Source organism: Nyctereutes procyonoides, unplaced genomic scaffold (assembly GCF_905146905.1).
Source record: "Nyctereutes procyonoides isolate TBG_1078 unplaced genomic scaffold, NYPRO_anot_genome, whole genome shotgun sequence".
Lineage (NCBI taxonomy): Eukaryota > Metazoa > Chordata > Mammalia > Carnivora > Canidae > Nyctereutes > Nyctereutes procyonoides.
The window spans coordinates 2650244-2675684 of NW_026575051.1; the positions used below are offsets into that span (position 1 = coordinate 2650244).

A 25441-nucleotide genomic window follows, 5' to 3' on the forward strand; every position below is an offset into this window, starting at 1 on the left:
ACGGCGCCGGGTCTGCCCAGAGCCCGCGGCGCGGCCGGCGAGGGCTGGAGCTAGCCGAGGCGCCGCCGCCCGCTGGCGCTAGGAGGGCGCGGGCGAACAAGGCGCCTTTGAGAATCAGCCGCCCCCCTCTTCCTCCTCCGGCCGGCCCCGCCCCCAGCCTGGCACACCCTCTCCCCCCTCCCCGACAAAGCGCGCCTTGTGTCCCCCACCCGGTGTCTGCCTCTCGGGCCCCAGGGAACCTCGGTGGCGGCAGCGTCAAGGGAGCGCGGCCGGCCTGAGCTCCCGACTGGATACCCTCCCTGCCCCCCACCACGCGGCGGGTGCCCCGTTGCAGTGCTGCTCCCCTCAACACAGTCACCTCAGTCCAGAAAACAGCGATTTTAATTTGAAAGCTAGTGTATGTGTGAGTGAAAGAGAAGGGAAAGGAACCCCAGAGAAAAGACCTGCAGGGCAAAAATCATGCAGCCCCAGCACCTCATCTCTGCAGGCTAACCATCCCCCCTCAGTTCTCAGGCCAGGGTCCTGTGCTCCCCCCACCCCAGTCTACACTGTGTGTGCCCAGGTCTGGGGGAAGGCTATCAAAGGAAGGGCCTGAGGACTGCTCACCAAACCATCCCAGGCCCCTACCTCTACTTAGACAAGAAGAGATGGGGAGGGGGTTGGGAAAGCCAGGGTTTGAAGGGCCCCAGGGACAGACCATCTCAGGGCCCAGCCTTTCCCAAACACCACCTCCACCACTGGCATTTCTTAGTCAATCTGGGAAAGTACAGTACTTCTTTGAGTCTAACTGCAAGTCTCTATCCTCAGAGGAAATTAAAAATAGCAGATGGGTTCCTACATCTCCACCCACCCCTCAACCACTACTACCTTTTCATTTTTCAGTCTGACTGCAGCAGGAGGTGAAGTGTGAGACAGACTCTGGACAGGAGACAGTGACAGGGCTCCTTCTACCAGAGTAGCCCCCACCTGCCGGGCTACTGTCAAGGCTGTCAAGGCCTCAAGGAAGGCCTGTCAGAGTGCTACTCCCATGTCCATCAGTTTGAGGGGCCTGCCCCCCAACATCCATCTCTGGGCGAGTTCCCATTTTCTCTCTTCACATGGGTAGCTAAGTGAGGCAAGATGAGAAGGAAGCAAGGTCCTGTGAGCAAGGCCAGTGCTTTGTGCTAGGGGAAGGAGAGATCGTTCCAGGCAGGGCGTGAGAACTCACCCCAAATCATGGCAGACCCACACAAGTTCAGAGACTCAAGGCCACTGAAGGGAGAGGTCCAGCCCTCACAAGGATCGGGGGTCCCCTCTGATTTGGGACATCACGCAAATCCCCTGGAAGGTTTATGGATCCCCTTGGAGGGCTCAGTTCTGCCCTGTACTCCTCACCTCACCAAGGTTCTAGGGCACGGCCCCTCCCACCATGCCCCAAGTCTGGAGTCCCCCTCATGTATACTCCTCAGGTGTGAGGAGCACCACATTTAGGTCTGGGCTCAGGCCAGCTGGTGGGGAGCCTCAAGCATCTCCATGAGGAAGGTGTCAATAGGGGTGTCTCCAATGAGCTTGAAGAAAAACAGATGCTCTAGACACTTAAGGCCGATGGACCTGAGGGCAGGAAGACGTAGCAGCAGCTTGGCAAACCTGAGGTAGAGGTGGGAAAAGACAGCTGGAACCACATGGGCTCTGATGGCACCCCACAATTCCTTGCCCCCACAGCTCCTTCTCACCGTCCCTGCTGCTCAGGGTACTTCTGCTTGCAATAGGTCTCCAGTGATGCATACACTTTCTCCCGCAGAACCTCCACCTCACTAGGGTTGGAAAGGCCCTTGGCATCTGGGATGGCAAGGAAAAGAGGAGGAAGAAGCAGCAGGACAAATCAAGTCAGGACAAATGTGGAGATGTGGCCCACACAATACCCTCTTTGGGCCCCACCTAAAGCCTCTTCACCAGATGCCTGGCAAGGAAGCAGGTCAAGTTATGGAATGGGGTAAAAAGGGAATGTATCAGTGGATGTGGGTTTTTCTTGGTCAGCTGGGAGGTTTCCAGGTTGGGGGGGGGGATAGCTGGGTAACTTAGGAGTCTCTGGAGAAGAGGAGGCTCCAAGGTTGCCTTGGTCTTAAAAGACAAGGGTAATCCTCCTCTTACCTGGATTGAACAGAATGATTGCCCTCAGGCAGCCAAGCTCTGTCTTGTCCATCCTCATGTCACGCATTTTGGACACTAGCTCTGTCAGCACCCTGGAGAGGGACCTGCAGGTCACTCAAAGGTCACAGCTCAGCCAGCCTTGGACACGGACCAGCCTATAGCCCCACCCCCTCTACCTACAGGCCAGCCCAGCAACGGGCCACTGACCGATCAAAGATGGCTCCCACGCCTGCAGAATGGGCTGAGTTGCGGTGCACATGAAGACCTGTGGCAAGGAGGATGCCATCTCGGACATCAATGGATCGGTGGGAGAAGGAAGCAATGAGGAGCTCGTTCCAGCCTGGGTAGGGGGCAGCAAGGGTCAGGAGCCAGGGATCAGACCATGGGAGTCAAAGCATATCAGGGGAAGAGAAGAAGTGGTGAGGTCAATGAACCTGGCCCCCTTGGTAAGTAAGTATCCACTGGGGTCACCTGAAGGCCAGAAGGTCAAGTAGGGGTCAAATGTCAAGAGCTCAAGGGGATGCAAGGTCACTGACCTGCCCGCAGCAATATGACCTGGTCATCCAGAGGCAAGGAGGAAAAGTGTGGGATCCTCTTCGCCCACTCAACAAGCGTGAATAGCTGTTTGTCAGCTGCCTGACAGATGTTAGTCACAGGGTCATTTGGCTGCAGGGGATGGGGGGGTGCAAGAGTTACAGAAGGTCTGGAAATACAATGGAACCCCCCCAGTTTTAAGAGGTTTCTGATATCACCTCCTCATACAGAGTCTCCCTTCAAAACCATCTGAACCAATCCCTGTAAGTCAGGCTTCTCCTCTGGCATTTGTGAAAACAATTAAGTATTTAGGACTTGCCTGTGGTTCTGCCACTGGGTTGTTTTGGGATGGGGACAGAAAACTATCACACCCACCTCAGATGTTTGACAAACCTTGTTTGGCAGCACTTCCAGTCCCAAGCAGTGTTGCGGGGGGAGGTGGGGGTAGGGTTGGGAGGGAAAGGGAGTGGAGAGGGAAATAGAACCAACCTAGACTCCCATCCCCCCCATCCCCCATCAGGAAAGAGACTGGATTGACCCCATCACTCACGCTGCTGCCACTACCCCCGGTTCCCCCAGGACCCTCAACGCCCTGGTCACTCTTCTGCTCCACAGCAAGCTCTGCCTCCAGGATCCTGTCCACAGGCATCTCCTCCGGGGCTCCCCCAGCCCCTTCCCCATCCCCGTCCTTGTCCTTCCCCCGCTGACGCTCCTCCTGAACTGCTGCAAGTGGGAAGGGGAAGAGAAGAAAAAGTGGAAAGTCAACAGTCAGCCACGAAGGGTTCTGAAATGTCCTTAGGTCTCATCAGGGTTCTTATGGCCCTTAGGAGATATTTACAGGAACTGGGGAAGTTACTAGCAACAGTGGACTAGGAGCAGTCTGGAAACAGGAGTTATACAAGTGCAGATAAACAAGCCAAGAAGGAGGAGGGGATGGGAGGGTAAAGGAATTAGGGAGAAAGCTAACATTTAAACTGAGGCCCAACTACGTTCTAAGAAATGTGAAAAGAAATGTAAAATGTGAAACATTTTAAAGTTCCCTCAAATTATTTTAAGAATCATGTGATCTCTTACCCCTGTTGCTAAGATGAAGAATTTAGGGCTTGGAGAAGTTAGATAGCTTGCCCAAGTTCACATAATGCCCGGCAAGTCATCCATCTAAATCCAAGTTTGCCTGACTGCCAAAGTGATGCTCTTCTGATTCAATGAAGAGACAGAGAAAGGATCACCAGCCTGGGTCTTCAAGGATGGGTTCTGATCCCAGCCCTGCCCCGCTTTTGTTCCATGACCTCAGGAAAACCAGGCCTCAAGCCCATCTTCTCTAAAAGGAGGGATTTGACTAAGATACTCTAAAGTGTCTGAAAATTCCAGCATCAGACTTAAGACAAGACAAAGAAAAGGGAAGGCAGCCCTGAGGTCTTCAATAAAGTCTGCAACTTAAGAGAGTAGAGTTCCAGACTTTGGAGGAAGGACCACAGATAAACAATCATTTGGGTCAAAGAGGAGGGACTATTCAAGCTAGTGAAGAGGAGACAGAGAAGCCCATCACAGGTAAGGAAAAGCTATCCTACCCTAGTACTGGGCGGGGGGGGGGGGGCACGTCAGTGGTGCAGGCCACAGAAAAGCACCCCCATGAAGAAGGAAATGAGAACAGAGCAGGATACCAGGAAGAAGAGCTGATGAGGAGGGGAGAGAGAAATCAAATATCGCCCCCTGGAGGAGGAGAGAGAACAATCCAGTCCTACAGAGAGATGTAGACTAAGGTTTCCTGCAGTCTCCCTCCACCTCCTCCCTCCTCTCCCACAGGGTAGCCAAGGAAGCCCGGCTGATGTGGACCCTTACCCTCCCTCTTCATGCCAGTGGCCAGGCACTTCTGATAGCGGCAGTACTGACAGCGGTTTCGCTGGCGTTTGTCCACGGTGCAGTCCTTGTTGTCCCGGCATGAGTAGGTCAGATCCTTACGGATGGTGCGCTTGAAGAAGCCTTTGCAGCCCTCACAGCTGTAAACCCCATAGTGTTTGCCTACGAGGAGAGGGGAAGAGCAACAAGGCTGCCATGTAGATCCCTCACCATTAAGTCTCTCACCAACTTCCCCTCAGCAAACTTCGTTTAAATCCACTGTGTTTGCCAAATAGAGAGATGGGGAACCTGGAAATGAGGGATGATCCAGTTCCACTCTCCTCACTGTTCAAACCCTATACCAGCCCTCTCTTTTCTCTGACCATCCCCCATCCCACATCTGAGCTTCAGGTCCCTTAACTATCATCAAGCTTCCCCCCACCCACTTGCTCCAATGCAACCCTGTGAGCCTGTGGCAATCCCACAGGTGATGGTAAATGTCAGATGCTCTCTTTCTTCCTTTTTGGTGATCACCTGAGCCTCGTACCTGAGCTTCGGTCCCCGCAGATTGCACACAGCCTTTTGCCAGCCCCAGGACCACCTGGAGGGGGTGGACAGTGCAGGCCCCGGACCCCTAAGACTGGTGGCTTCACATCTTCAGGGGGGCCAGACCCACCCCCAGGGAGCGACACTGTTGAGTTAATCTGGGATGGGGGAAATAGGGAAGTCACAGGGAGACTCAATGGGAAGGAGAATCTCTCAAAGGTCATGGAAATCATCCCCTACCACCTAGGCAGGGCCTGCATTGCACATTACAGAGAACATTATTTACATTGTAGTCTCTGTGAAGGGCCACCCCTGGAGCACAACCCCAAAGAGATTAGACATACAGTTCTCCCTGAGACTGTGTAATACAGGAGCCCTGAAGGGCACGTATCTCAGGACAACAGATGGGTCACAAAGGGCAAAAATAACTGATAGATGAGTGGGACGTCAGCATATCAGGGTTCTTTTATAGGGTTGGGAAGGAAGCATGCACTGAAAGATCAGTCACCTCAGGAAGGGCAAGGGGTCTCACAAGGACCACAGGCCTGCCAGGATTAGAGGACTGGAAGGTCAGTGGGCCATGGGGAAGTTCACACAAGGATCTGGGGTCACAAGGAAAACAAGGAAATGAAAGTGGAGAGGCAGTCAGTGAGCCATGACCTCTCACCTGGGGACTGCTGACAGGCCCGGAGAATCCTGGGGGAGCTGGAGGGGGAAGACCAGGGGACCCCATGGAAGAGCTGATGACTGGGAAGGGGGAGCCCAGTTGGGGGGGTGGCATCGGGGGTGGGGGTGGGGCCCCGGAGCCTCCAAGGGTTGGGGCTGATGGAGGGGGGAGGGGTAACCCAGGGGGAGAAGGGGGAGGAGCCCCCTGGGAAAGGGGATTCGGGGAGGAACTGTCTGGGCTTCGGGAGTCTGAGGGAAGGGTACATAGAGGCACAGAGACACACAGACAGAAAGACAAAAAGAGAAAATGAGTCTTAGATCATCCAACTGGAGACTTTAATTCTCTAACCCCCACTGCACCCCTCCCACCCCACCCATCCTCGTGTCCAGAAACACCCGGTTGTCAAACAACGGTTTAACTCCTAATTGTGGTGAGAAGAGGGGGTTGACAAAAGACAGGAGAGTTCGGGTGAGAAAGAATTCCAAGCAATATACTTGGTCACCCCCAGCTAGGCAGATCTTATGTGGGTGGGGCAGCACGTGGGGTGGAACGGACAGCCCCTCCATTCCCAGCTTGAAGCCGGATCGTACAATGGAAAGGGGCGGAAGAGACCCTTCCTCGGACGCAGGATCTGCCTTCAAACGTCCAGAGTCCCCAAACTCGAGGACTCGTGTCCCACGCACGGGACCTCAGGATTGCAGGGCCTCAAACAGCCAAAGCCAGGAGGGCGGAAGCTCCCCCTCCCCGCCCCGCCCCGGGGGGGGGGAGGGCGCTAGGGCCCTCCGGAGGGAGGGGACGCGTGTTTACAAACAAGGAGGCGGGAGCGCCAGGGAAGGAGCGCCAGGGGACGGGGGGGAGGGGTCGCAGATAACGCGGTCACTGGTTCGCCTGTCCGTCCGCTAGGACACTCACCCCGCCCGCTGTCGCCCATCCCGTCCCGTCCAGCCTCCCCCGGCTCCGGCTCCGGGGTTTGTTGTTCTCCGGCTGCTGCCGCCGCCGCCGCCGCTGCGGGATCCAGCCAGGGCCGTCGCCGCCGCCACCGGGAGGCGACCCCACAATGCATTTCTTTTCGCACCCCCACCGGCCCACACTGCCCTGCGGCATGCCGCTGGGGGAGGAAGGGCGGGCGAGCGGCCCAAGACATGATTCTTGGCTGAGTGCAAGGATACCGAAGAGGTACCAGGGATTCCCAGATATTGACCGGGGGACCAGACGAGCACAAGGAAGCCCCAGAGAAAAAGACTCTAGCCTGAACCGGGTCGAATTAAGCACTTCGCTCGGCTCTGTACCAAAATGACAGCGACGATATGGCAGCCATCTTGGTGTAGACGGGAAGTCTCCGCGCTAGTTCCCGCCCCCTCGTCTAGTTGGAAACGGAGGAGGCGGTCTCCTCAGCCCTGTTAGCCGGCCTCGCCCAGCCTCCCCTCAAATAACCTCCAGACTTGCGCATGCGCGCCAGAGTAGGGCGGCTTGGCGGCCTCCAGAGTGCAGCCATATTGGTAAAGGTATTGGGACGGAGGGGCGACGGAACTTCCTGTTCTCGCGGGAGCCAGAGGTAGGACTGCCACGTCCGAGCAAACCGGGAAAGGAGAGGATCCCGAAGCCGGTGAGAATTCCCTGCCTTGCCCTACTGTCTTTCCAGGCCTTTTCCACTACCTAGTGGGTCATAGAGACTAGGGCCCAGAGAGTCCGTAAAGTGAAGGATCAAAGAAGCCTAGAGCGATGTCCCGGGGGCCCTATATCCGGGAGGGGGTTGGAGATGAAGAAACCAAGTCTTGGGAGCAATGTGGGTGGGCATAGAGCGGAATGGGGGAGCGTCCCATAGAAGTGGACGGAGGGCACGAACGGAGTAAAGCTGACCCCGCATAGGTATAGAGTTGAGGGTCAAGTGGAGTCACTGTCTCTGTCCCCTCTGGTCAGCGTGATGGCCAGAGGCCTGGGGGCCCCCCACTGGGTGGCCGTGGGACTGCTGACGTGGGCGGCCCTGGGGCTGCTAGTGGCCGGACACGGGGGTCATGGCGACCTGCACGAGGACCTGCACGAGGACTTCCATGGCCACAGCCACAGGCGCTCACATGAGGATTTCCACCATGGACACAGTTATGCCCATGGCCATGGCCACACGCACGAGAGCATCTGGCATGGGCATACCCACGGTCACGAACATGGACATGCACATGAGGATTTGCACCATGGCCATAGCCATGGCCAATCACATGAGAGCCTCTACCACAGAGGACATGGACATGACCATGAGCATAGCCATGGAGGCTATGGGGAATCTGGGGCTCCAGGCATCAAGCAGGACCTGGACACTGTCACTCTCTGGGCCTATGTGAGTCCCCAAGGGATAGGGGAGAGAGGGGCTGGTTCTGGATTGTTGGGAATCTCCACACCACTTGACCCCTGACTTTCCCCTCACCAGGCACTGGGGGCCACAGTTCTGATCTCTGCAGCTCCATTTTTTGTCCTCTTCCTTATTCCTGTGGAATCAAACTCTCCCCGGCACCGCTCTCTGCTCCAGATCTTGCTGAGTTTTGCTTCGGGTGGGCTCCTAGGAGATGCCTTTCTGCACCTCATCCCTCATGCCCTGGGTAAGTGATCCTTGGCAACTACTGCAAATCTTAATGTATTTTATTCTTTAGGCAAAAGGCTTCTTTCATCTTTGTCACCCCTGATTTTGCAATATTCCCCCAAATGCACGCTACTTGGGCAGGCTATTCCCTCATTTGGCCTTTTCTCCCCCTTTCTCTAGAACCTCATTCACACCACCCTCTGGAACAGCCTGGACATGGACATTCCCACAGTGGTGAGGAAGGGGTGGATGAAGATGTGTTGGAATGTTGCCGAATAAGGACCATGTTTCCCTCCCAGAATGGGGCCAATTTTCCCTCCCTATTCTCCTCTTGCACTTGGGGAAGAAGAGTCTGGAGTCCACATCTCCCTTAATGTCTCAATGCCTCTGTTTCCAGGCCAGGGCCCTATTCTGTCTGTGGGACTGTGGGTCCTCAGTGGAATTGTTGCCTTTCTGGTGGTGGAGAAATTTGTGAGACATGTGAAAGGAGGACATGGACACAGTCATGGACATGGACACGCTCATGGTCATACACAAGGAAGTCATGGGCATGGAACACAGAGTAAGTCTAGGAAGAACTTTCCTTGAAAAACACCTTGGCTGCAAAAGGGAAGAGACTTCCTTTTTGGGGATATTTTTGGAGATCTCTGTTCTCTACTCTTAAACAACTTCTTCCCTCAGAGTATCCTTCAAAGGAGAAACAGAGCTCAGAGGAAGAAGAAAAGGAAGCAAATGGGTCTCGGAAGAGGAAAGGAGGGAGCACGAGGCTCAAAGATGGGCCACTGAGACCTCAGAATTCTGAAGAAGAAAAAACAGGTTCAGGTGAGAGCCAGGGTTATTGATAAACTTGGGTAAAGTGTATCATGTTTTACTTGGAGTATGCACTGTGGGTAATGGCAGCTGTCTGGAAAACATGAAGGGGCTGGTGTGAAGTGGTCTCTTGGGGGGAAGAGGTAATAATGGCTGATAAGGGCTAGAACTAGGGGTGGTTTTTTTTTTTAATTTTTATTTATTTATGATAGTCACAGAGAGAGAGAGAGAGGCGCAGAGACATAGGCAGAGGGAGAAGCAGGCTCCATGCACTGGGAGCCCGATCTGGGATTCGATCCCGGGTCTCCAGGATTGCGCCCTGGGCCAAAGGCAGGCGCCAAACCGCTGCGCCACCCAGGGATCCCAACTAGGGGTGTTTGATGCCTCTAATCATTTTGTCTTCCTTTCCACTTGTACAAGACCTACGTGTATCAGGGTACCTGAATCTGGCTGCTGACCTGGCACACAACTTCACAGATGGTCTGGCCATTGGTGCTTCATTTAGAGGAGGTCGGGGGCTAGGGATCCTGACCACAATGACTGTCCTGCTACACGAAGTGCCCCATGAAGTGGGGGATTTCGCCATCCTGGTCCAATCTGGGTGCAGCAAAAAGCAGGTTGGTGATGATGTGCATCAGACATGATTGCCTCGAACTCCACCTCCTACTCACCCACCCAAAACTCAGAATCGCCTCTCAGTAGTTCCAAACAAGTTGTACTGTTAAGAACAACAAATTCTCCAGAAATGAGGGCAGATAAATTCTGGTTTTTTGTCCTTTGGCTATTTCTTGAACTGTGGTCCACACTCCATCTGAATACTTTGAGGGTCTTTCACACTGCTCTCGACCCTGACCTACTCAATCAGAAGGTCTGGAAAGGATCTCCTTGGTATTTTAAAATTTTACGGAAAGTGTCTATTCTAGATCCTTCTCTTTTTGCCTTCCTCTTTAGTTCCCAGAGACATCCACCTTGTCCATATATACCTATACCCTACCAGCCATGCCTAACCACTGATCATCTTTAGATGTTGTTGAGTGTCTTCTGTTTTTTTCTGCCCACCAGGCGATGCGTCTGCAACTACTGACGGCGATAGGGGCACTGGCAGGCACAGCCTGTGCCCTCCTAACTGAAGGAGGGGCAGTGGGAAGTGAAGTTGCGAGTGGAACAGGTTCTGGTTGGGTTCTGCCATTCACTGCAGGTGGCTTTATCTACGTAGCAACGGTGTCTGTGTTGCCTGAGCTGTTGAGGGAGGCATCACCATTGCAGTCACTTCTGGAGGTGCTGGGGCTGCTGGGAGGAGTTGTCATGATGGTGCTGATTGCCCACCTCGAGTGAGAGGTGGGGTAAACCACCCCCACCCCAATCCCAAACCTCTAGCCTCTGTAAGCCCTCCAGGTCAGGGGTCTGTGGAGTTTGGGGGCCCTGGCCAGGGACATCTGCCGAAGGAAGTTGTATCCTAGGGAAGTGTTAACTTTGGCATTTGGGCCATCAAGATTTTGCAGTCTTAAAGGAGCTGCAGAAGTGAGAGTGAAAAGTCAGAGCGACCATAGTGTTAGTAATGTGCTGACCATCTTGGGTTTGAGGCTAATTGGGGCCATGAAGACTGGAAAAGAGAGGGGGTGTTGACAGCCTACTCGGTGTACCCTACGCAACCTGTTTTAGAGGACCAAGCCAACCACACGGGTTTCTCCACGGTCCGCCTCCCCCTCTCACCTGTTGGTGGAAGCTTCAGGGAAGATCAGAGCCCTGGAAAGAGGGAGTAGCAGGAGGAGTCGGGGATATACATCAATTGAACATCAATCGTGTGTCCTGATTTGGGAGTGATTGAGGGAGGAGGTGGGTTGCTAATCTCATGGCCTGATTTTTTTTTTTTTTTTCTATTGATATCACTGTTAGAATCGAGGGGTAGGGGTGGTGACCGGAAATAAAGTCCTCGGATCTTCCGCCCCACATGCGGTCTTTGTCTTTTTTGGGAGAATGGGGGCCCCTCATCTCGCGACTGCCCAGGCCCCCAAGTGGTGGTGTCTGGCCACGCCCCCGCGGTGGGAGGTCGGCCTGCGCTGGTGGCCGCAGATGGCCCCGCGCTGGTCCGGCCTAGATTGGCGCGGCTGCGCCCTGGCCACGCCCCCTGGCTGGGATTGGCCGAGTGCTGGGTGTCCGCCCACCCGCCCGCCTGACATGGCGTCTCAGCTCAGGCTCCGCTCCGCGCTGGCCCTGGTCACAGGTTGAGGGGATGTTACCCCCGGGCGGGTTGGGGTGCCGGAGTGTTGTCGGGGTCATGCCCTCGGCGCCTGCAGCTTCTGTGACCTCTGGCCCCTGGTCCAGATTTTCCTAATTTTGCGCCCTGTTGACCTGTGACCCCTGCCCACTCCTCCCTTTCTCCCCCTCCGCGTGTTGTCTCCCACTTCAGGCGCGGGTAGCGGCATCGGCAGGGCCGTCAGTGTACGCCTGGCCAAAGAGGGGGCCACTGTGGCCGCTTGCGACTTGGACCGGGCGGCGGCTTGCGAGACGGTGTGGCTGCTGGGCGGGCAGGGGAGCGAGAAGGTGGCGCCCGGCGGGGCCCACACCGCTTTCCAGGCTGACGTGTCTGAGGCCGGGGCGGTCAGGCGCCTGCTGGAACAAGTACAGGTGAACGCGACACGACCTCGCTCTCTTTAACGAGCTGGCATGGCCTCCACTGCCCGGGCTTGGGTTTTGGGTTTTGGTGTGTAACCGCCCCCTTCCACAGGCCTGCTTTTCTCGCCCGCCATCTGTCGTCGTCTCCTGTGCAGGCCTCACCAGGGATGAGTTTCTGCTCCGCATGTCTGAGGATGACTGGGACAGAGTCATAGCTGTCAACCTCAAGGTGGCGACCTCTGAATCTGTTACTTCTTGCTCCACCAGCTGGGAGAGGACTGTCACCCCAGCTGATCCCTTCTGTTTTGTTACTCTTTCCTCACCAGGGCATCTTTCTAGTCACTCAGGCTGCAGCCCAAGCCCTGGTGTCCAGTGGTTGCCGTGGGTCCATCATCAACATCAGTAGCATCGTAGGGAAGGTCAGGTTGAGCTGGGATGAGGTCAGTCAGCTAGTTGGGCATAGAGAGAAGAACCCGTCCTTGGGACTCCTGACTCATCCCAAATCTCTGACTTACCTATAGGTAGGGAACGTGGGACAGACAAACTATGCAGCATCCAAGGCTGGAGTGATTGGCCTGACCCAGACTGCAGCTCGGGAGCTTGGACGGTTGGTCAGACACCCCTGGGGGTACAGAGGGATTTGCTGAGGTATGTGGGAGGTCTGGGGGCCAGGTCAGTGCTCAGTCCTTTCCAGAGTCAGCAGCCAATCTCCTTTCCACAGACACGGGATCCGCTGTAACTCTGTCCTCCCAGGGTTCATTACAACACCCATGACACAGAAAGTGCCACAGAAAGTGCTGGACAAGGTAGGAGGCTGTGGGTAGAGGGCAGAGGACAGAATCATTCAGATACTCAGTCTCTCTGGGCTTCAGAGAGAATCTGGGCACAGGGCCAGGCGAATAGTAGATATTCAATAAGTGTACAAGGAATGAAAACAAAAGAAAAAAGAGTCACAAACTTAACCAACAACAACAAAATTCCATAAAAGAAACTTTCAGTCACTTAGGAGTATTTTCTTACAGGTGATTGGAATGATTCCGATGGGACATTTGGGGGATCCTGAGGGTGAGCACTGAACGAGGAGGAGGCCCTAGGGAGGGGCCCCAAATGAAGAAATACCAAAGTTTGTGGTATCTGAGAGGACTTCACTAGGATTGGTGGTTGGGAGCGTGTGTGTTGGTGGGGAGGGGTTCTGGTGGGAGGTGATGACTTTGGATCTATGAGAGTGAGTAGGATTCCACCCCCTCCCCACCACCACCATTCTCATAGATGTCGCAGATGCGGTCACATTCTTGGCGTCTGAAGACAGTGGATACATCACAGGCGCCTCAGTGGAAGTCACTGGTATGAGGCCATCGTGGGGAGGGAGAGGGCAGAGAAGTGGAACCCAGATGATAAGAGAAAGCAGATGAAGGGAGTCTGGAGCCAGAGGGAAGAGCAGAAGTTCCCACAGGCGAGGGACCACAGTGGGTGCCGCCCAGCCCATTTGTCTCCACCTATGCATCTGTCCAAATGTTTCTGCCCCTGCCAGGAGGTCTTTTCATGTAACTGCCTCACGGACCCTGGACTCTGCTCACTCCCCCACCACTCCAACCGGCCTCCTGCTGATGAGGACTCTGAGTTCCCAGGCTACAAAAGGCGCAGCAGTGTATGGCTCTGGAATGCTGAATATGGGAGGCAGGGGTGCTTGTGACCCTAATAAATTCCAAATCCTCTTCCCTGCCACCTCCGGTTCTTCTTGTGTCTAAGCCCTCAGACCCTTTCCCACCTCCCCCTCCTTTGCCTTTCCCAAAGGATTGTTCCCTTTCACTGCCTGGTCTCCCAGGGCAACCCCCGCCGCCGGGTGTGAGAGGAGAGAGTGTGTGTCACTGTGTATGTGTGACATTATGGGGTTTTTTTAGAGGGGGGGTCTCTGCCCCACCCCCTTCCACTGGTCATGCAGCCTCAGTCCCCTCCCCCCAATTCCCTGGGTCCTTATGGTCCCCAAGGGTGGTTTGTTGGTGGCCCCATCGCAGTGTCCAGTATGGCCTTGGGAGGGGGTCTTGGAACAGGTGGCCCTCCCCCACCGGTCTCCCTTCTCTCAGTACCCCCTCCCCTTTCTCTCCACCTTACAATAGCTGCAGCCGGCCTGGGGTCGGGTGGGGGGGATTAGGGGAGGGGGCCAGGATTAGGGGAATGGACCAGCCGAAGAAAGGGGCTGGAGGAGAGCAGAAGGGAGGGGGCTGGGAGGGGGCTGGGAGGAGGAGGAGGAAGGGGAGGGGGTCCGAGCTAATCGACTCTGGAGCCCACATAAGGACTGGCCACGGACTGAAGGAGAGGACAGGGAAGTAGGGGGGAACTGGGGGAGGGGGAGAGGGGACCCACTGCTGCCTTGTCCCAGAAACAGGCTACCCCCTGGCAGCTGCAGCCCAAGTCCGGGAACCCCAGCTTAGGCTAGAGGAGACAGGACGCCCACCGCGGCCTCTTTCCCCTTGGTATCTCATCCCCTGCCCTCAATGGGGATCGCTCTGCCCCTTCCTCTTCTCTCTCCTCCCCGACCCCTTCCTTTACTGCAAAGTCCCGGAGGAGGCCTCTGCCCGCTTCCCACTCCAGACATTCTGCCCCTTGTGCCCCTACCCACCCACACGCGCACACCCCCCCCCCGTAGGGGCCCCATCCTGTGTGTGTCCCCGCTTCCGCGTGGTGTCTCCCTTCCCCCGTTCCTCCCGTGCGCCTCCCTCCCCCGCCCCGGGCCGCGGCTCTTGATTGTCCAAACGCAATTCTCGAGTCTCTGGCTCTGGCCGAGAGTTGAGTCTGGACGTCCCGAGCCGCCGCCCCCAAACCTCGAGGGGAGAGCGGGTCGGAGGGTCCAGGGAGAGCCCAAGCGGAGGGTGGAGCAAGTCCCCAGGGCGGTGAGGGGAATCCCGGGCATTCGCTGGACGGGAGGACTGAAGCGGCAGGGGATCCTCTGCAGCCTCCCCCCCCCCGCTCCCCGGAATGCCGGGCTGCGGTGACGGAGAAGTTGTGGGGAGGAGGACGGCTGCTCCCCAGGGCCGCTAGGGGACGAGGAGTGGGGGATGTGGCCCCTTTTCCAACCCCCTCGGCCCCCTCCCGGGGTCCTAGAGCTCCCAGGCCCCGCCCTCCGGAGCGGAGGCCCCGGGTGGGGACCTCGGGCGGGGAACGGCGGCCAGGGTGGGCAGCGCGACGGTGCGGGCCTGGGGACTGAGACTGCGGTCCCCACGGAGCTCGGGACTCCGGGGGCGCCCGCTCTCTCGCGAAGCAGGCGCGTCCCGAGGGCGGGGTACCCCGGCGCCCACGTCGCGTCCCCCACCCCCACCCCGCCAGCCCCGAGCTGCGGGTGACGTCTCCGCCGGCGGGGTGGGGGGTGTAGCGGAGGGACAGGCGGAAGTGACGTAGGCCCCAGCGCCCGGGCCATGGCGGCGGCGGCGGCGGGAGCTGCTGTCTGAGCAGCGGCTGCGGACCGAGCGGACTGGGGCCGGGAGCCCGGGCCCGGAGAGAGGCGCTGCGGCAGCGGGGCGCGTTCGGCTGGAGCCGGGTGAGGGGCGGCGCGGCGCGGCGCGGGGCGGAGGGGCGGGGGGAGCCCCCGGAGGGGCGGGGTCTGCGCGACGGCGGCCCCCCTAACACCCCTTCCCTCTGCCCCCGCTCCCCAGCCTACCTCTCCTCCTCCTCCCCCGCAGCGGAGCCCCGGTGGGGGTCTGTGCCCGGTCACCATGACGACGCCGGCGAATGCCCAGAATGCCAGCAAAACGTGGGAACTGAGTCTGTACGAGCTCCACCGGACCCCGCAGGTGACAAGGACTCTCCCTCCACAGCTCACTCCCTTTCCCAGACCCTTCCATCCACAGACCCCATCTCACGGCCTCTTTTCCATTTTTTTTGCCCTATTCTGCCGACCCTGCCCGATGTCACAGACTCCCTTGGCCCTACCTTTGAATCATCTTAATCTTTTACGAGCACTTCACATTTATCTCGTTTAATCCTCCCATCAGCTAGTCCCACGGATTTACCGCAAGTATGACTGCCTTCATCTGAAAGGTAGTAAACAAATTACCTTCACTGTTCCTCAGCTCAATGTCACACGTCAGCGCACAGAAGACTCTCCTTCCAATTTTAGTGAAAATAGAGCCTCTAGGCCTTCCCCCACCTCCCAACATTCTGATACTATAGAGATGGGGCCCTGGAATCTGCGTTTTAAACAAGTCCCCTAGGGGATTTTAATATAGGTTGAACCTGGACCATGCTATAAGAAATCCTAATGAAAAAGTCCTCCCCAAACTCCAAGTCTGTGCCACCACCAGCCCCAGACCTCTCACCAAACCTCAGATCCTCCTGTTTCGAAGCTCCTACTTTTAGTTAATGGACACTAATCCTTTCTGTTTTCATTCTCTCCCAAGTCAAAGCTCCTCTCAGAATTACCATCTTCCCCAGTGGGCCAACATGGGGTACTCAGATTCTGCTATTTCACTGTACTTCTCAAAATTCCCATTTCATGGACCATTTTTTCTAAATCCCTTCCCCCCCAACCCACCATCACATTTCCACTCACTGATGCCTCCAGGAAGCCATCATGGATGGCACAGAGATCGCGGTTTCCCCTCGGTCACTGCATTCAGAACTCATGTGCCCCATCTGCCTGGACATGCTGAAGAATACCATGACCACCAAGGAGTGCCTCCATCGATTCTGCTCTGACTGTATTGTCACCGCCCTGCGGAGCGGGTAACAGGAGGGATGTGTTTGAGATGGGGTGAAGGGTACAGACTTGGAACCTCATTGCCCCGGTGACTGACTGTTCAGAGCCTCCTCTCTCCTACCCCAGGAACAAGGAGTGCCCCACCTGCCGCAAGAAGCTGGTATCCAAGCGGTCTCTGCGGCCAGACCCCAACTTTGATGCCCTGATCTCTAAGATCTATCCCAGCCGGGAGGAATACGAGGCCCATCAAGACCGGGTGCTCATCCGCCTCAGTCGCCTGCACAACCAGCAGGCACTGAGCTCCAGCATTGAGGAGGGGCTGCGCATGCAGGCCATGCACAGGTTCGAGCTGGGGGAGAGGCTGTAGCAGGGCTGGTGGGACAGATGTGTGGGTCAAACACCTGGTGCTGTCTCTGCCACCTGCCAGCCTCTAAGCCTTAGCATCCTAATAGCTAGCCACACCCTGATTGTCGAAGCCTGGAAGTCAGGGATGCAAATTGAAGCTTCTTAGCAACCAGCACTACTATTCTTAAGGAGAAATTATCTCACCCTCTAACTTTCTAGAAGTTAGAACAGTGGAGTGACTTTGAGCATAAACTCTGGGAATTAAATGACCTCAGAAGCCAGCATTGTTCAGTCTTTAATGTGAATCCAGATTACCTGAAGGTCTTGTTAAAAATGCAAATTCTAATTCAGTAGGTCTGGAGTTGAGCCTGAAATTCTGCATTTCTACAAATCTATGCTACTTTTTCTGGGAATTCATGAGGAGCGGCAAGGGGCTGTGATCGAACCAAGTTATTTAACCTCTCTAAGCCTCAGTTTCCTCAACCATAAATAGAATAATAATCACCTGCTTCTAGGATTTGTACTATGTGAGGCAATAAGTGCAAAATACTTCGCAGCGTGCTTGGCCTGTAGTTAGTGTTTAATAAACGTTGGGTGTCATCTGTAAGATGTCCCTGATCTCTTGTTCTCTCCTAAGTTTAAACTCCTTATCCTTGGCGCTTTCTAACCTCAACCACTTCTTTCTACAGGGCCCAGCGTGTGAGGCGGCCGATGCCTGGGTCAGATCAGACCACCACGATGAGTGGGGGGGAAGGAGAGCCTGGGGAGGGAGAGGGGGATGGAGAGGATGTGAGCTCAGACTCCGCCCCTGACTCTGCCCCAGGCCCTGCTCCCAAGCGACCCCGTGGCGGGGGCGCGGGCGGGAGCAGTGTAGGGACGGGGGGAGGCGGCGCTGGTGGGGTGGGTGGGGGCGCCGGTTCTGAAGACTCTGGCGACCGAGGAGGGACCTTGGGAGGGGGAACCCTAGGCCCCCCGAGCCCTCCCGGGGCCCCCAGCCCCCCGGAGCCAGGTGGAGAAATTGAGCTCGTGTTCCGGCCCCACCCCCTGCTCGTGGAGAAGGGAGAATACTGCCAGACTAGGTGAGAGCCCTGTCTTCCCGACCTCTGAGAAACCAGACAGCGCCTAGCCTTCCATCGGAAGGGGGCTTCACCCAAATCCAGCAACGACCCCTAGCTCAGAGGCCCTGCTGGAAAGCCCCCTGCTTCCCTTGTCCATTTAAAGACTTCTGTGGCCTAAACCTGCCCTCTTTCCCACTTTAGGTATGTGAAGACAACCGGGAATGCCACAGTGGACCATCTTTCCAAGTACTTGGCCCTGCGTATTGCCCTTGAGCGGAGGCAGCAGCAAGAGGCCGGGGAGCCAGGAGGGCCTGGAGGGGGCGCCTCTGATGCCGGGGGACCTGATGGGGGTGGCGGGGAGGGTGGGGGTACCAGAGGTGGTGACGGCCCTGAGGAGCCTGCCTTGCCCAGTCTGGAAGGTGTCAGTGAAAAGCAGTACACCATCTACATCGCCCCTGGGGGCGGAGCTTTCACGGTGAGAGCCTCTGAGAGCGGTGCTATAAGAGGAGAGAGGCGGGGAGGGTGGCCTGGGGCCACACGGAACCATAGATTCGGACTTCTAACTGGCCCACCCTCCCCTCTCCCTCTGCGTCGCCCATCTCTGTCTTTTCTTCTCCCCCCATCACTCCCTGTGCCCCGGCTTTGCCCCATCTCTTGCTTCTCTTTTTTCTTTCTTCCTCCCTTGATCACTTTCTGCCTTATTCATATCCTTTACCACCTTCTCCAACTTTCTTTTTTCTTACCTTGCCTCTCTCTCCCAACCCCTCTGTAGACACTGAATGGCTCGCTGACCCTGGAACTGGTGAATGAGAAGTTCTGGAAGGTGTCCCGGCCACTGGAGCTCTGCTATGCCCCCACCAAGGATCCAAAGTGACCCCACAAAGGGACAGCCAGAGGATGGGGACCATGGGATGTCCCTTTGTCCTGGCCTACCGCCCCCAGCTTCTTTGTCCCCCAGGGTCCCCCAACCTGGCCAGCCAGCAAGAGGACACAAATGAGGACAAGTGGCTTTTATACAAAGTATCTATATCAGATTCTTCTATATTGTACAGAACGGGGCATGCGCCCCCATCTACTGCCTTTTCTATCGCCCCCCCCCCCAACCTCCCAGCTATCTAAGATGTTGGGGAAGGTGAAGAACCTTCCCCTTCATGCCCTCCTACCAACAACAACAAATTTGCTTCTTTTCCTCTTTGAAACCTGCAGTTCTGTGTCTCTGTTCATCAGGGATGTACTAGAAGGGGAAAAACAAAAACGAAAAAAGGTGGGGGAGACAAGCCTGGAAATCATGTGGAATCAGCCTGGGAAATGGGGAGGAAATGTCAAAGGTTATTCAGGTGTGTAAATCCCAATTTTATGAATCCCAAGTCAGCATATATGTATGAAAATAGTGGGGCACAATCCATGAAGCTGGAAGAGACAGGATGGAGAGCCGAGCGGTGTCTGAAGTCAGATCTCAAACCTGTCCCCTGAAACCTGAATCGCCCTGCCTGAAACCCGGGGTTTCGATATCAAAGGGAAAATAGGAGAGTGGCTCAAGACAGCAAGGCATGCTTGTAGACGCCAACGGGACCTGCAGTTCGGAAGCGTAATTCCTCACGGCTGCGAGAAGCTGGAGAGAGGCGGGGAGGGCCGCCGAACCTCCCTGCTGGGCATCCTGGCCGCCCTTCGAAGGCGGGCAGGGCCGGGGACTACAGCTCCCAGGAGTGCGCGAGAGGGTGCCCGCCGCGCCGCGCCGCGCGGTTCTGCTGCTGTCCCGGCCAGAGCGCCGCGGCCGAGAGCCGAGGGGTGGTGGGGGCCTCCGGGGAGGCCGTCGCCTCGAGGCGCGCGGCGGGGTCCTCCCGGGGGACAGGGGAGCTCGGCTGCACGCGGGCCCCGGGCAGTGCGGGGGTCGGGGAGGCCGATGCTCCCCCACCCCCTTCAGCCTCTCTGCCCATCACTTCCTGTTTCCGTCGCCCTTCGTGCCCCCACCCCGATCCGCCTCAAATTCCTGCGGCTCCTCAGTTCTCTGCCCCGCTGGCAGAGGAGTCAGCCTCGGTGCGACCCACAGACCCGAGGGCGCCCCACCCCACGCTTGGGGTTTCCTGGTTTTCCCCTGATCCCTAGGACCTTCAGAACCGACCGGGCATCTCCCGCCCGCGCAGGTCCCGCAGCCCTGGCGGCCCGGAGCTCACCCCCACGGCCCTCTTGCCCTGCAGACATAGACACACGCTTCACCCTTGCAGGAGCCCCTTCCTATACCCTCGCCCCGAGACCCTTGATCCCGGCTCCCCTCCTGCCCAAGCCCAGCGTTCCCGGGACGGTGGGGCGCGGGAGGGAGGTGGGCGTCGCTCCCGGAGTTTCGGAGAGAAACAGCCGCGGAGGAGTCGGGAAGGATACCGAGGTGGAGGATGGAGAGTAGGGAACGAGCCCGGCTTCTCCTCTGGAGCCAGGGACTGCTGGGCGTCACCCCCTCACTTTCCTCATTCTCTCCAGGCCTGACGGACCCGCAGCCTCTTCTGCCTCCGTCCCCGCCCTCCCCTGAGTCCTGGAACAGCCCGAGGCCCCTGGTCCCTGTCCCGGCCCTCGATCCCTCCTCGGACCCCACACAACAGCACCCCACCCTCCCCTTCTCACATTTCTGCCGCTTGTCCCTTCTCTGCAGCCTCCTGGACTGCACTTCGAAGATGCGCCCGTTTATTTCCGTGACATCATGTGGGAGACAGCCCAAACTGTTGCCCTAGGTGTCTCCCTCACCCACGCAGGAAGGAAAAATAACTACCCTCCTTAAGCAGGTGTTCTCCTTCCCTAGTGCCCGGAGAAGGAACTGTTGGGGGCGGGGGGGGGGAGCAGCAGCTCAGATTCTCTTGCACCCTGAGCTTCCCTGGGTTAGTTTCCCCAAATCATTCATGTCTCATGTCAGTTAAGCCCGCATATATAGGCGAGGCAAAGCCAGAAATACAAAGTATACAAAAAGAACTGGACTATTTTGTTGAGGACCCAGATACATGCAGGAGAATAACGTTGCAAAGGAGCAAGGTAGAGAAAGAGAGGTCACTGGAGGCAGGGAGACCTGGGATTAAATCTCCACCCTGCCAGCATGAAACTCGGGGTGGGGGGACATTATAACAACCCCTCCCGGGGATTCTGATGTGCACCAAGGCAGAGAGAAGCAGTAGAGCAGATGCTCCTTGACATGTTAGCTCTGTCCTTAAAGGGTGAACGCAAGCGCCCCATACAGAAGGGGCTCCACACCTCTGGAGCAGGGGGATTGCTGGGAACCCTTGGGGTGGCTGGGAAGGGCCTCACAGAGGAGGTGGGATTCGGCCGGGATCCACCTGAAGGGAAGAAGAGAGTCTGGAGGGGGTGGGGAGCCCCTCTCTCCCTTACTCTTCCATAATCCCACCTCTTCCCTCGCCGGGCTTCTCAGTCCCCAAACCATAGCAGATCATGTGTCTGGACGTGGCAGTGAGAGCACTGTATGAGATGACACACATGAGACATCTCAGAAAAACTTAGGACCGCCTCGGGTACAAATGTCGCCAGGGAGACGGCTCATCCCTTCTTCTGTTTTCTCCCCACCCCCACCCCATGTTGTCACGCTCCAAAACTAGCACTTCCTGCCCTGCTATTTGTACTTCTTCTACAAAATTGTTTGCTCACTGTCCTCTTCTCATGCTGGGCAACTGATTTTGGCCAGTCAGCAGGGAGTCCCACAGAAGCGTCCCTCCAGATGGTGCCCTTGGCCCCAGCCTGGCGCCGGGGAGGGTGCTATTACCATTCACCCTTGTAGAAGGTTCTGTTGGAGGAGTTACTCCCTTGGGCAACACTCGCAGTGACATTATTGTTACTATTCATGTTAAAAGATAAGGTAGACCTGAGTTCTTGCATTAACTGCCCCTAAGTATACTCTTTAGAATTTGGAAAATTTCTCCCTACTGAGGCATCCAAGAGGCTGATTACTGACTCAGGCAAGAAGGACTGAAAGAACTTTAGAGGTAAAAGGATCACTTGGGAGACGACTAGTCAGTTTCACCTTTTCAGGAAGTTCTACTGATGCCACCACCTAAAGGGGGCTGTTCTGGGACCTGGGGATTACAAACAGGTGTGTGATTGGCCCCTGCCCTGGAGGGATGGGATGTGAGCCACCTGCACTCTGATCAGTTGTATCCACTATACTCTCTCTCAAGTCTGTTCCCCTTCTCCGTCCCTCCACTTCCCTGGTCCCGCCACCAGCTGAAACATCTGGCTCTCCTCTGAATCCCCGCGGTAGTGAGAGAGCCTGGGAATGGCCATCTCTAACGCGTGCCGCACACGTGAGTTAGAGGCCTTTTTGAAATGCAAATCTGATTGTTTTAGGCTCTCCGCTTAACCCCAGCCAGCGGCTTCCCATTGATCTTAGGTTAAAGACCCAAGTCCTTACCCTGGCCCCTAAGGCCCTGTCAGGTGTAGCTCTGCTGGTCTCTCCAGATTCTTCTCCCGTCACTCTCACCCTCTGTGTGAGGGTCCACTTCCTGTCTGCCCCGTGCTTCCTCCTGCAGAGAGCATTCATGCAGGCTGGGCTCTCAGCCTGAGAGCCTCTTTCTCCCATTTCTCTTTTAGCTAGCTCCTCTTCATTCTTCAGATCTCGGCGTCTCTGCCACATCCTCAGGAAAGGTACCCTGCCCTTCCTTCCTGGATCAGATTCCCCTCTTCTGAGCTCCCACACCAAGGGGCACCTTCCCTCAGAGGCACTCGGCACGATTGCAGTTCTGTATTTGTTCATTATTTGATGGAGGCCTCGTTTCCCCAGAGGATGTAAGCTCCCTGAGGGCAGGGATTGTGGCTGCAGATGCTCACTCTTGTCATACAGGGGGGACCCTGAACTGGCCACTCCATAAATATTGAGTCAAAATATTGGTTTAACGGAGGCATGGGTGCCAGGATCCGGAGTAGAGGGCCAAATATTCCAGGATCTCAGAGACAATGGTTTGAGGCCATGATTTTCCTTCCCTCCAGCAGCTGCAACCCAGGAGTTCCATATGCCATTTTCTTTCTTTCTTTCTTTCTTTCTTTCTTTCTTTCTTTCTTTCTTTCTTTCTTTCTTCTTTCTTTCTATTTATTTATTTATTTCTGACATCTTATTTTGTTTTTTTAAAAAAAGATTTTAGGGACGACTCGGTGGCTCAGTGGTTGAGCATCTGCCTTGGGCTCAGGGTGTGATCCTGGGATCTTGTGATCAAGTCACACATTGGACTTCTCATGGGAAGCCTGCTTCTCCCTCTGTGTGTGTCTCTGCCTCTCTCTGTAGGTCTCTCATAAATAAATAAACAAAATCTTTTAAAAAAATCTAAACACACCATCACCTGGAAATACTGGATAAAATATGGAGAAAGGTAAGCAAGACTGAGTTCTCAAAAGGAAACTAAAATCCCAAGTGCTAAAAAAAGATCCCAAGTGCTAGACAAAGAGAAAACTGAAAGCCAGAGAATAAGCGGATCATGGCAATGGTTGCTAGAAGGGGACTGGGAGAGAATTGGTTCTATTAACCAAAAAGTGTTTTAACTAGCCACCAAAGGATGAGAGATGAGGTCTTGGTTCTTTTTTTTTAAGATTTTATTTATTCATTCATGAGAGACAGAGAGAGAGAGAGAGAGAGAGAGAGAGAGAGAGAGAGAGAGAGAAGCAGGCTCCATGCAGGGAGCCTGATGTGGACTCGATTCTGGGTCTCTAGGATCACACCGAAGGTGGTTCTAAACTGCTGAGCCACCCAGGCTGCCGGAGGTCTTGGTTCTGACGAGGTGTAGAAATTAGATGACAAGTGATCAAAGTTGACTCAAGAACTAGAAAACCTGAGCAGATCTATAAATTCTAACAAATTGAATGAGAGGTTAAAACACACACATGCCCCCATCTAGATGGTTTTATGGATGTATTATCCTGCCAACTCTTTTTTTTTAAGATTTTTATGTTTTTATTCATGAGAGACACAGAGGGAGAAGCAGGCTTCCTGCAGGGAGCCGGATGTGGGACTTGATCCCAAGACCCCAAGATCACCACTGAGCCACCCAGGCATCCCTATTTCTTTTCTTTTCTTTTCTTTTCTTTTCTTTTCTTTTCTTTTCTTTTCTTTTCTTTAAATAAGCTCTATACCTAATGTGAGGCTTGAACTCACGACCCCAAGATCAAGTCACATATTCCACAGACTGAGCCAGGGGTCCCTATCTTGCCAACTCTTAAGAACCATTTGTTTATCTACTTATACAAACTGTCACAGACAATGGAAAAAGGGACAATAGCACTTATAAGACTAAAATCCTAAATAAGATATTAGCAAACTGAATGTGGTGGAGTTTGTGCAAGTCTGTGTGTGTGTGAGAGAGAGTGTGTGTGTGTATGCTTGACCAAGCAGACTTTACTGCAGGAATGCAAGGATGGTGTACTTTAAAAATCTATTAATGATATTTACATTCTTTCATACTAAAGGGAAAATATGATTGTCTCAGTAGGTGCAGAGAACATACTGGGTAATGTTTAACACGAATTCATTCTTCTTAAATCTACCTAACTAAGACTCGAAAATAACTTCCAAAGTCAAGTATACTAGTTTTTACTATTTCTTTTTTTTAATTTAAATTCAATTAATTAACATATAGTGTATTATTAGTTTCAGAGGTAGTGTTCAGTGATTCATCAGTTGTATATCAAAACACTTAATTCTTTTTAAAAAGTTTTATTAATTTAAGAAATCTTTACATAGACCCAACATGGGGCTTGAACTCATGACTCTGAGGTCAATAGTCACATGCTTTTCTGACTGAGCCAGCCAGATGCCTCCCTAGTTTTTACTGTTTCTATTCAACTTGTGCTAACGGGTGTGAAATGGAGCAATAAGAAAAAGAAGAATCAGGAGGATCCCCAGGTGGCTCAGCAGTTTAGCGCCTGCCTTCAGCCCAGGGCATGATCCTGGAGTCCTGGGATCGAGTCCTGGGATCGAGTCCCTGGATCAAGTCCCGCCTGGTTCTCCCTCTCTCTGCCTGGGTCTCTCCCTGTGTCTCTGCCTGTCTCTCTCTCTCTCTCTCGAATAAATAAATAAAATCTTTAAAAAAAAAAAGAAAAAGAAGAATCAAAGTCGTCATTATACATAGATAATTAATTAATGACAAAATTTACGAGAAGCCACAAACAATTAGAACTAATATATCCCTTTCCAGGGACAAGATAACATGCAAACATCAATTTGTCCATACCACACCAATAAACAAATAGAAGATTTTGTCTTAAGAAAATGCCGTTTATAATAGCAACAAGGACTATAGAATACTGAGAAGTATATATGACAAAATATGTGCATGATCTTTATGGAGAAAATTATAAAACCTTATTGGAGAACATGTTGAAAAGAAGACAAAAAAGAATGGAGAGATATTCTATGCTCAAGAAGAGGAAAATTCAATATAAAGCTGGGAATTTGTCTCAAATCTAAAAATGTCAGTTCAGTTCTTTTTTTTTTTTTTTTTTTTTTTTTTTTTTTTTTTTTTTTTAGTGAGAGATGCCACTGAGGGCTTTCAGTGGCAGTCTCTTTTTTTTTTTTTATTTACGATAGTCATACAGAGAGAGGGGGGGGGCAGAGACACAGGCAGAGGGAGAAGCAGGCTCCATGCACCGGG

At 54.5% G+C, this 25441-nt stretch overlaps 4 protein-coding genes across 9 annotated transcripts; 3 read left to right on the plus strand and 1 right to left on the minus strand.

The window, feature by feature from the left end:
* Nucleotides 1–363: 363 nt before the first annotated feature.
* RXRB (retinoid X receptor beta) lies at nucleotides 364–7083 on the minus strand. Of its 2 annotated transcripts, none has more exons than XM_055329859.1 (10): nucleotides 6629–7083; nucleotides 5717–5964; nucleotides 5051–5207; nucleotides 4507–4686; nucleotides 3215–3387; nucleotides 2667–2796; nucleotides 2338–2470; nucleotides 2131–2222; nucleotides 1713–1818; nucleotides 364–1626 (listed from the first exon to the last, which is right to left on the minus strand). In XM_055329859.1, exons 1-10 carry the CDS (start codon nucleotides 6858–6860, stop codon nucleotides 1479–1481), a joined length of 1599 nt encoding a protein of 532 aa, XP_055185834.1. In that variant the 5' UTR covers nucleotides 6861–7083; the 3' UTR covers nucleotides 364–1478. The 2 variants fall into 2 exon arrangements, with proteins under 2 accessions (XP_055185834.1, XP_055185833.1); XM_055329858.1 differs by having other exon boundaries at nucleotides 2131–2234.
* A 147-nt stretch (nucleotides 7084–7230) lies between these two features.
* On the plus strand, nucleotides 7231–11051 carry SLC39A7 (solute carrier family 39 member 7). 2 transcript variants are annotated; one of them, XM_055329863.1, is made up of 8 exons: nucleotides 7231–7322; nucleotides 7637–8051; nucleotides 8142–8310; nucleotides 8472–8525; nucleotides 8689–8853; nucleotides 8973–9113; nucleotides 9522–9718; nucleotides 10164–11051. In XM_055329863.1, exons 2-8 carry the CDS (start codon nucleotides 7641–7643, stop codon nucleotides 10434–10436), a joined length of 1410 nt encoding a protein of 469 aa, XP_055185838.1. In that variant the 5' UTR covers nucleotides 7231–7322; nucleotides 7637–7640; the 3' UTR covers nucleotides 10437–11051. The 2 variants fall into 2 exon arrangements, with proteins under 2 accessions (XP_055185838.1, XP_055185839.1); XM_055329864.1 differs by lacking the exon at nucleotides 7231–7322 and having other exon boundaries at nucleotides 7732–7783; nucleotides 8158–8310.
* A 188-nt stretch (nucleotides 11052–11239) lies between these two features.
* Nucleotides 11240–13442, plus strand: HSD17B8 (hydroxysteroid 17-beta dehydrogenase 8). 2 transcript variants are annotated; one of them, XM_055329867.1, is made up of 9 exons: nucleotides 11240–11325; nucleotides 11512–11729; nucleotides 11830–11946; nucleotides 12044–12136; nucleotides 12239–12345; nucleotides 12439–12523; nucleotides 12740–12782; nucleotides 12987–13061; nucleotides 13249–13442. In XM_055329867.1, exons 1-9 carry the CDS (start codon nucleotides 11280–11282, stop codon nucleotides 13263–13265), a joined length of 801 nt encoding a protein of 266 aa, XP_055185842.1. In that variant the 5' UTR covers nucleotides 11240–11279; the 3' UTR covers nucleotides 13266–13442. The 2 variants fall into 2 exon arrangements, with proteins under 2 accessions (XP_055185842.1, XP_055185843.1); XM_055329868.1 differs by having other exon boundaries at nucleotides 12239–12324.
* Nucleotides 13443–15119: 1677 nt separating this feature from the next.
* RING1 (ring finger protein 1) lies at nucleotides 15120–19018 on the plus strand. Of its 3 annotated transcripts, XM_055329862.1 has the most exons (7): nucleotides 15120–15252; nucleotides 15368–15505; nucleotides 16276–16436; nucleotides 16537–16752; nucleotides 17445–17834; nucleotides 18015–18288; nucleotides 18586–19018. In XM_055329862.1, exons 2-7 carry the CDS (start codon nucleotides 15428–15430, stop codon nucleotides 18685–18687), a joined length of 1221 nt encoding a protein of 406 aa, XP_055185837.1. In that variant the 5' UTR covers nucleotides 15120–15252; nucleotides 15368–15427; the 3' UTR covers nucleotides 18688–19018. The 3 variants fall into 3 exon arrangements, with proteins under 3 accessions (XP_055185837.1, XP_055185835.1, XP_055185836.1); XM_055329860.1 differs by having other exon boundaries at nucleotides 18015–19018; XM_055329861.1 differs by having other exon boundaries at nucleotides 15128–15252; nucleotides 15395–15505; nucleotides 18015–19018.
* Nucleotides 19019–25441: the final 6423 nt, after the last annotated feature.